Source organism: Kryptolebias marmoratus, linkage group LG9 (genome assembly GCF_001649575.2).
Source record: "Kryptolebias marmoratus isolate JLee-2015 linkage group LG9, ASM164957v2, whole genome shotgun sequence".
NCBI lineage: Eukaryota > Metazoa > Chordata > Actinopteri > Cyprinodontiformes > Rivulidae > Kryptolebias > Kryptolebias marmoratus.
Window position 1 is genome coordinate 15,573,651 of NC_051438.1, and position 8,922 is coordinate 15,582,572.

The window sequence follows — 8,922 nt, forward strand, 5'->3', positions numbered from 1 at the left end:
GTAGACTAATGAGGAAAAAAACAAGAAAAAAAAAGCAAACAAAAGGGGAGAAAGAAGACTTGGAGGGACAGACTGGTGAGAGCTGATTTAGGACGCTTCCCTAATTCGTTCCCTTTTCCTGTTATTCACAGCAGAGTTTCTGTTCTGTTTCTTTTCTGCACGCTCATTTTGTTATTTTTGAGAGAGAACCGTTCTGGTCTTGTAAAAAGCTGTCTTGAAGTCATTAGAAGATGGTGCAACACAGCCCTCTTCCATGCCCACACAGTTTAATTGGAACTAGAATGTGGCGATGGGAAAATGTCAGGGATACAGCATCTCTTTAAATACAGACAAACCCTGTGACTAAAACTGAGAAACCAACAAGTGCCCAGTCCTTCTTAAAACCTCAGGAGTAGCCCTCCTCTTACCGAAACCCTCCCAACATGCAGCCGATGAACACCTGATGGAGTCTGGGCTGATTAAAATGCTGTTTGACAATTTAAGCTGAATCTTACCAAGAGCAGACTGGTGATATCCTACATGTTCCTTTCTCCTCTCTCCTACCACAGAAGTGAATCACTACATTTGTTCTCTTTATCCCTGCTATAAATACTCACCAGTAGACCGAAATCTGCAGCAGAAAATAGTCCCAGACAATTTAAAACCTCGTTTTAGCTGCAGTTTCCAATAACAGCAGCGTCCGGGCTGTTTTGGAAAACGTATCTAAGCCGCGCGCGCATGTTTACATCCGCAGCAGGAAACAACACTGCCATGGGTTTTATGAGATTTGCTGACGAGAAGAGCAATTTAAGAAGAAACATCTCCAAATTCAAAAATAACATGCAGCTACAGCATAAGAATCTTTGCTCCACTGATATGTGTTACTGAGCTTTATATGTTGAATAAAGCCAATAACAAAACAACCAAAAAAAGTACCTGAAAATGGATTTTAGGAAGTTTTGAGAAGTGGGTTGTCTGCTAAGTCTGTCACCTAAAGGGACAGGTAGGTCTTTAGAAATGGGGTTCTATGGAAAGGTCACGAATAATTAATATCTTACCTGTTCTGTTTAGTTATCTTGACCAAAAACACAACCTCCTTGGCAGAGGTAACAAAGGGGTCACCCACCTGTGACCTTAACCTTTGACCAGATCGCCACCAAACTTTTATCACTTTTGTTGTGACAACCCCAGCAAATCTCATCCAAATCTGACGAACGGACGAACAAACAAGCCTATGTTGGGACACGTTTTCAGAAAATATCATTTTGGAGCTCCTAAAATGCCATTTCTGTGTGAACGCAAGGCTGACTCGCTAAGAAAACATTGGCGTGTTTACAACACCCAGTTCCTGTGTGGGAAACCCCAAAATATTCACAACTTTACCACAAAGCCCAACTTCAATAGATCTGAACTGTTGCTTAAGTTAACTTGTTTAGAAAAATACATTTTACCTAATAAATAACTATTACAATAAAGCCTGGAAATGTCCCCATCTGACATATATCCCTCAGCAGTCTCAGCCCTGCAGCCTGTGATCCAACAGTCGGATACTGTTATTCCCAACGCTGAGTCAACTTTTAATGAAAACCACTTAAAACACTCAGGATGACTCAAGTTGTAGAACATCTGTCGCAGAGGCCTTTTCCTGGGCAGGAGTTATATCTTTGCGCTGTTTTGGTTTCTCGATGAGTGTTCAGTGGTTTGGAAAGAACCGGCTCGATAACGGTGAGCGGCGATGTTGGGGACTCATTAGGGCCCGTTCTGCTGCAGCTGCTACCGCTCAGCAAGACGGGCTGACATCTGGGCAAAGTTACTGCGAGCACATGGGTGAAATTAACGCAGTGTCGGGCGCGTGATGGGCACGACCGGGGGAGAGCTGCGGCCCGTCACCCAGCGACCCGACTCGTACGGATCACTGCCTTTACCAACCTTCTGCTCGAACTCGTCAACTCACCCGGAACAAAAAAAAGAAAAAAAAGAGGAGGGATGAAGGGAAACTTACAGGAAAAGAGGAGAGGAGAAGAAATAAACAATTAAAATAGGTTTTACGTACCGGGTTCCCCTCTTCTTCCCATGCGTCCACGTTTTCCTGGAGGCCCTGTGGAAAAAACACAGACGGAGGAATAAATCTCAGCTCTGCAGGGAGGAGAGGAAGCAACTGAGCATCACTTGTGGTTTCATTGCTGGTGGTCGTACGCTTGGCTTTAGCTGTGTGTGAGCTGGCACCGCGTTCGACACAAAAGCAAAACGGCAAATAAAAATCCTGCGAAAACCGAATGCACTGAAGGGTTTTATTTTACTTATCCAGCCACTTTCCTCTCACGCTGCCCTGATGCAGCTGAAAGCTCAACCTTTCCGGTAAAACCATGTCTGCTGTTGACGGAAAAATAAAAGCTGTGATAAATAGCAGGAGCGCTGCAGAAGAAGCAGGAAATGATGAAGCCCGTGAGCCAACATACATCTGCTGCAGGATCGTGAATCACGTCTACGGTCATGAATTTCGGTCAATGTCAGTCTGGTAACTTAACAAGCTTGATTGTTTTACAACCAGTGCTCTGAATGTGAGAAAAAAAAGAGCTTTGTGAGGCTGAATAAAAAAAAAAAATCAAAGTTTTCTTTTCGGCTTAGCGACTGAAACTAGTCCCAGCAGCTGTAGTTAAAGCAATCTGCATGCACTGCAGGAGCCAAACAAAGCAGAAAAACAGAGCAAACAGGTGAGGAATGTCCTAAACTGTGTGTTTTCTCTCATTTGCATAGCAAACATTAGCACACTGAGTCACAGCAGTAAAGCTAATAGCATTACCCTGACAGAATATAACATGTTTTTGTTGGGTTTCATTGGATAAATCCACAGTCGGGAGACATACCAACTGTGTGAGGTCCTGGAACCTATAGCAACAGCTATGGTGGATTTACGGCAGTGTTTTATTGAATTTTCTGACAACTTTGAGTAGTGAGTACATGTGAAATCCCTTGAATGGAAATTAAAAGAAGAATCTGTAATCTGTTTCAGATATAACAATATTTTCCAAGAACCAGTCCCACCACATTTTCACTCACTGAAACTATGAGTGCAAAAGGTTACTGATTAATTATGACCCCTGTGCTGTCTCTGATGGGTGTAAAATTATGCTTAGCTCCTGAGCATGCTGAAATTAAAAGCAAGAAAAAAGGCCTGCTGTGGAAATTTGGCTAGGTGAAACATTGATAGGCTTCAATCAATCAGTGGTAATGGTTTTACAGCTAAAAGTGGAGGATATTTGATGAAATTTGTCTCTAATTTACAATAAAAGTCATTTGAAGACACTTCTCAAGGAAAGTAAAAATGTATAATTCACATTCAGTTAAAATAAGATTGAATCTAATTTATTCCAGTTCAGTAAATTACAGCAAACTCGGCTGAAACTAAATACAGTATAACCCAAATCAATGGAGTCAAATTCAGTATATTGTTCATAAAATGTCACTTTGTTACAGATATTGAGCTAAATTTTGGTGTGGTAGTAACTGAGAGTCTTCCTTAACACATACCCTGAGCTCTGACATTTCATGTAAACTCTTTGTTTGAATCTTTGGCTTTACCTGTTCGTCTGTTTGCAAAATATCTCACAAACTACTGGACAAATGTTAATGAACTATCATAAAGAAATCATTGGATATACATCTATGACTCAGTCCAGTTTAAGATGGCCACCACCACAGCCGTGTGACCTTAGAAAACACAAAAATGGCTCTAACTCAGTCCATTTTTACAGAAATTGAAGTAAAAGGTGGTGTGGTAGTAGCTGAGAGTCATCCCCAACGCATACTTTGAGCGCTAACAGATAGAGCTAGATCTTTGTTTAAACCAGTCAGAGATATGCATTCTTCAAGGAATCCTAGTTTCATTATTTTTTTATCTTTCCTGAAAGTTTGTCACTATGACTAAAATTGTTACTGGTGCTTCAGAGAACCCACATGAATTGGGACCCATTCGAGCAGATATCACGGTGGACGAGGAGTCTGTTAATTTTCGTGGGGATTTCAGGATCAGGTGGCATCTAATTACAGCTGGTAAATTGTACCAACACAATGGAAATTTACGGGACAAAAGAACCTCACTACCATCATCTCCTTCGACTTCTAGATGGACTTCTGTCAACCTTTGAGCCCCTCAAGTAGTAATTTGGCGTCATCCGGGTATGTCAAAAGTGTGGTAACAAATAAAGAGTGAGCAAGTATTCGTTTTGTTTCTACATGGTCTGAAACACCTCAGTAACGCGTCAAATGTCCGCCCTCCCCTGCTTTCATTATGAAATGGCAAACAGTGTGAGTTCCTGATGCTAAGTGCTTGTGGCTGCAAACATGTTTTCCCTATTGTGATTATTGGTGTTATTGTAGCCGTCTAATCATTTCCTGACTCTGCCAGCTCTTTCAAAGAGCGCTCGCTCGTGATCCTGCCCCTCCTCCGAGCCCACTCTAATCCTCCTTTCCTTCCTTCATGGAAGATCAAGAAACTATAAATAGCTTTGGAGCCAAAGGATTTAAAGGGACAGTTTGGCCATTTTGAAGTAATGTTCTGTCAAAGCTATCAATCGTGAGTACCTGATCTGCCGTGACATTAGGCTGAAAACACAAAGTATGAAGAAAAGGGCAAGAAGTTTTCCTTCAGGAGTCATGGGACACGAAGGAGAGAAGACAAAGAGGGAGGCCGTTCTGCAGCTAAAGTAACAATGAGGATGTTCAGGAGGAAAATATGACAGTGATTGGGAATGGTACAAAAAAACAGGAGTCCAGTTTGAATGTCTGGATCAATTTCATGACATCTCTTGCACAAGTCTGGTTTTGCCTGGATTTAAAACCTCCCCTCCAACAGGTACATACAGTGCGCGAGTCAGCAGGGGGCCCACGCCTGCTCTACCTTAATTTGAGGCTTTTAAAGCGGCTGTCTGGATGTTGGCGAAGTTGTCGCCAGCCTCTTGCGGAGCAGGCGTCTGCGCGACTGAAACGTGGGCGTGTGATCGGTCCTGAGTGGCAGAGTTCAGGCAGGTAGGTGATGGCAAACTGATGTGGGACTAGATCGACCGCAGGGGCTAATGGGGAAAACAGCAGAGTACAGTAGCGTTTGTAGAAGTCGTTTAGATTTCTTTTTCAGAGGAGAGAAAAAAAATAAAACAAATTAAACGTAGGATTCTCTTTAGCTCAATATCTGTGAAACTGACTGAGTTTTAGCCATTTTTTTAATCTTTTCTAAGGTCAAATAGTGGTGTTAAATCTGGGTTGACTCCAATTGGTAATCAGCTGTTAATGCACATCCAATGTTTTTTTTTTAGAGTTTTCTTAAAATGCGTCTAAGGGTTTATGGAATAGTTTGCTAACAGAGGGACAAATGAACACACACGGACTCAGGAAATTACACGACTGCCCCATTTTCATGGCAACCACAACGCTGGGTTTTGCTCTTAATACTGACATCAAAAAAAATGCCACACAGGCACACAGAATGAAGCACTCTCTAAAGGTTCAATGACTTCATGGTCAAAAGATAATTTTCCTGCTTGATGGCCAAGGATTGCAAAATGTGAAGCACATGTTTGAGTGTTATATGAGCAGACAGAAGTTGAAGAGGAATAAGATCGACGGGGAAGAAAAGAAACACTGAAGGATGTGTGAGCCTCAAACATTTTTAGCTTCTTATTATAGTTTCAAAATCGACTGGAAGTGGATTTTTTAAGGCTCTTGCTTTGTCATCTTTACAGGTGATTAAAAACTTCCAAATGAAGAATGAAAATCCTCCCCAAATCAAAGAGTTAGAGCCTAAATCTCCGTCTGGTATGTTGTTGGTTTCTCACGGTTTTGGACACTCAGCTGAACACACGTAGAGATCCTCGGGAACAGGATGGTATTACAGAGCACACAGTGAACTCCGCCTGAACTCTACTGTAGCACGTGTTTATACGTTCGCCTGAAGCGCTGTATCTTCAGCCGCTGCCTGTATGAAGGGCACGAAATCCCCCCGGTCAAAGCTTTGACGGGGAGCCCGCATGCAGCCCTCCTCCGAGGACTGTTTATGTCCACGTGAAAAGTCAGAAACCGGAACGAGACAAATGTTTTGCTCGTGCTCAACATAACAATTCCTTCACATAAGATCTCACACAAGTGGGTATCTGTGCTCGGGCCTGGCCGCACACACCCTCTGCGTTTCTCCGAGCTCGGCTTGATTTAGATACTGTGACATTTTTTTGCAAACAAGCTGCTTCCATGAAACAAAGCAACGGAGCGGTGAAGCGCCACCTCGACCTCACCTTCTCTCAGGCTCCACTTTGTTTAAAGCAACAACTGGGAGCAATAAGGCGTCAGCTGAAAACAGGAGAATGTGATACTTCGAAGGCACAACCACAGGACTTACATCCATCTGTCTATCAGTCCCCACAAGCACACACACACACACACACACACACCTCCACTCTCCTACTGCTGCGTGTTTTCCAATCCGACAGAAGAAAATCTAATTTAGGAGAGGAGGAAGAGATGAATGGTTAGGGGTGAAGGTAGTGAAGGTCAGCTTCTTGCTTCCATGTTAGCTGGAGGCAATGAGCTTCTACATCGTGTTCTCTGCCTCTCTTTTTGGCATGTAGGAACAGTATTTACTTTTCAAATCCCAGAAGCAGATTTCTGTCTGTTCTCTTTTAATTACAATCACAGAAACTTTAAAAGCCTTTTCCCTCTGTGCAGGAATCCACAAGACACTTCTGATTAGATTTTATCCTGCTGAGGGATTTCTTTTTTCACTGAAAAATCCATTATATAATACATAATTATTGATTAAAAACACACAGCCAGGGCTGCAAAGTACATCTAAAATGTAACATTGTTGCAGAGTCAAGATGTGCAATGTACACGTAAGAAACTGCAGATTCAAACTGAGGGCCATTCATTTATTTGGACACTTTGTAGTTTCCTATTTTTGTTTAAGACATAATTTATTAGCTCATAAAGAGAAGTCAGAACCAATTGCTTGCACCAAGACTGTTCAGTGATAATACGGCTGTGAGGATTCCCCTCTCGTCGTTGCAAAGTCATGGACAGCTGCCGAGCCTCTCTGCCTGAAACAAAACAACGTCTCCCTGGCTGTCTCCTGGTCTGTCGTCATTTGCCTGCTCAACCTTCCTTCCAGGAAGACGAGGGACACATGCTGTGGGTGTAAACAGTGACACAAAGAGAAGGAGGCGGCGGATGCGATTCACATGGCGAAGATTCGTTCTCCAGCTGCCCCGCGTCTCCCCCGGGTCGGACGGGGTTCAGAGGCTCAGATGGGTTTTGAGTCAGTCTCGTCGTGGGTTCGGTCAGATGGCTGAAGTTAAACAGGAAAAGGACGGTTGCTTTCCGTCTCCCTGAACCCTTTCACAGAATGGTTCCACAATATGGTGGTGAAGAGGATCCCCTTATCTCTTTCACATCAAACAGGAAAATCATCTGTGTTCTTCTGCAGTTGTAACAGTCATTATGCTGTTTGGTTCCTAGAGATGAGTAGGTATCACCACAAGGGGGCGCCTACTCCCTTTTGTTGTACTATTGTACAGAAGAAGAACTAGTTTTTCCGTTTTGTTGTAGAAGAGAAGATAGGTGATGATGAGGTGCAGAGCGGTAAACTAACGTTACTTTTCTCATGTATGGAAATATAATGCTTAGTACCGTGGAGATCTGGCTTTACGTGGACGAAGTTAAATAAATCGAAAGTGTGGAATACTTCAAAAGTGCGTCCTGCTGTTTTGGGTTAGAGTGGCTAACGGCCGCTGCTAACTCCTTCTCCAACCTCTCGCCGCACCGTCACAAGTGTTAGTCTTTTATTGTGTTAGTAGCTGCTTAAATGCTTTACAAGTTGTGCAAAATAATATAGCATCATTGATGTGACTTTTGTTTAAATTTAAATACACTGTGACACATCTAACCAAGCTAAAAGCTCTGCTAGATAGAAAATAACTGAATTAATAATGAATTTGTTTACATTTGGTCTTTAGTTTTCCAGTTTCACTTTAGTCTAAAAAGGTGAAAGGCGGGTTGGTCATATGTTCGCTTATGTTTCCGTTAGCAAAATATAAACCAGAGGTTGGATTTCAATGAAACTCTTAATCAATGGATGAACATCTGCAGCTGTCGGGGGCGACATGCAAGCCTTTGAGGAATGCTGGGCCTTTAGGGAAACAAAGTTTCGGTGCTGAAGGGTGTGCCACGATGGCGACTCCTAGCTAGAAGTCATCTTTGTGGCGCATTTAAGTGAAACTTTGTGGATTTAAACAGACCACCGCAACAGATATGAGGGGGTTTCACTCCTGGTTATTGTGGTATCTGTGTCAGCAAGCTGTGTTTTTATAATCACGTCTCGGTTGGCAAACTTCAGAAACTGCTGCTTATTTATTTATTTATTTTCCCGACAGGACCTTATCTTAGCACAGTGATTGTCAGGGTCTGAAGAGTCCGGATAAATAAATAAAACATACTTGCAAACACTAAATCTTTGAGATTAGAGTTAGGCGGTGTAATTTACTGACTCTTGCCCAGATAAACGCGGGAATGGATGGAAGATTGGGCAATGATAGCAGAAATTTGCCTCTGTTTAATGCAGGGGTTACTCCAGGCAAAAGGTTTGGAAAGCGCCCCACGTCACCAAACTGTGGATGACCACATCCCCCCCCCTGTTTTTGCACCCGGGTGTTTCGGTGGATCAGTGTTCTTACCCAGCATGCGACCCCGTATGACATTCTGCTCCGACCATTTGAAAGCGGCCGCTCTACATCTCTGCGGAGAGAAAAGGCGGGAGAGAGATGTTAGCGTTATGACGGGCAAAAACCAGCTTTCGCAGAGCATCGGCGACCCTTGTTAACGAACAGACTGTGTGCTAAAAGTCATATGTCAGGTTTTTACACTCCTGTGCAAAAAAAAAAAAAAAAAAAAAAAAAAAAA

At 42.8% G+C, this 8,922-nt stretch overlaps 1 protein-coding gene across 9 annotated transcripts in view; it reads right to left on the reverse strand.

Annotated features, from left to right (window-relative positions):
* si:dkeyp-44a8.4 (collagen alpha-1(XXIII) chain) overlaps positions 1-8,922 on the reverse strand; it is a 187,750-nt gene that overhangs the window by 63,761 nt on the left and 115,067 nt on the right. For all 9 annotated transcript variants that reach the window (XM_017424152.3, XM_017424156.3, XM_017424151.3 and 6 more), the window contains exon 3: positions 2,033-2,077. In XM_017424152.3, coding sequence (XP_017279641.1) covers positions 2,033-2,077 — 45 coding nt within the window. The remainder of the gene's footprint in view (positions 1-2,032; positions 2,078-8,922) is intronic.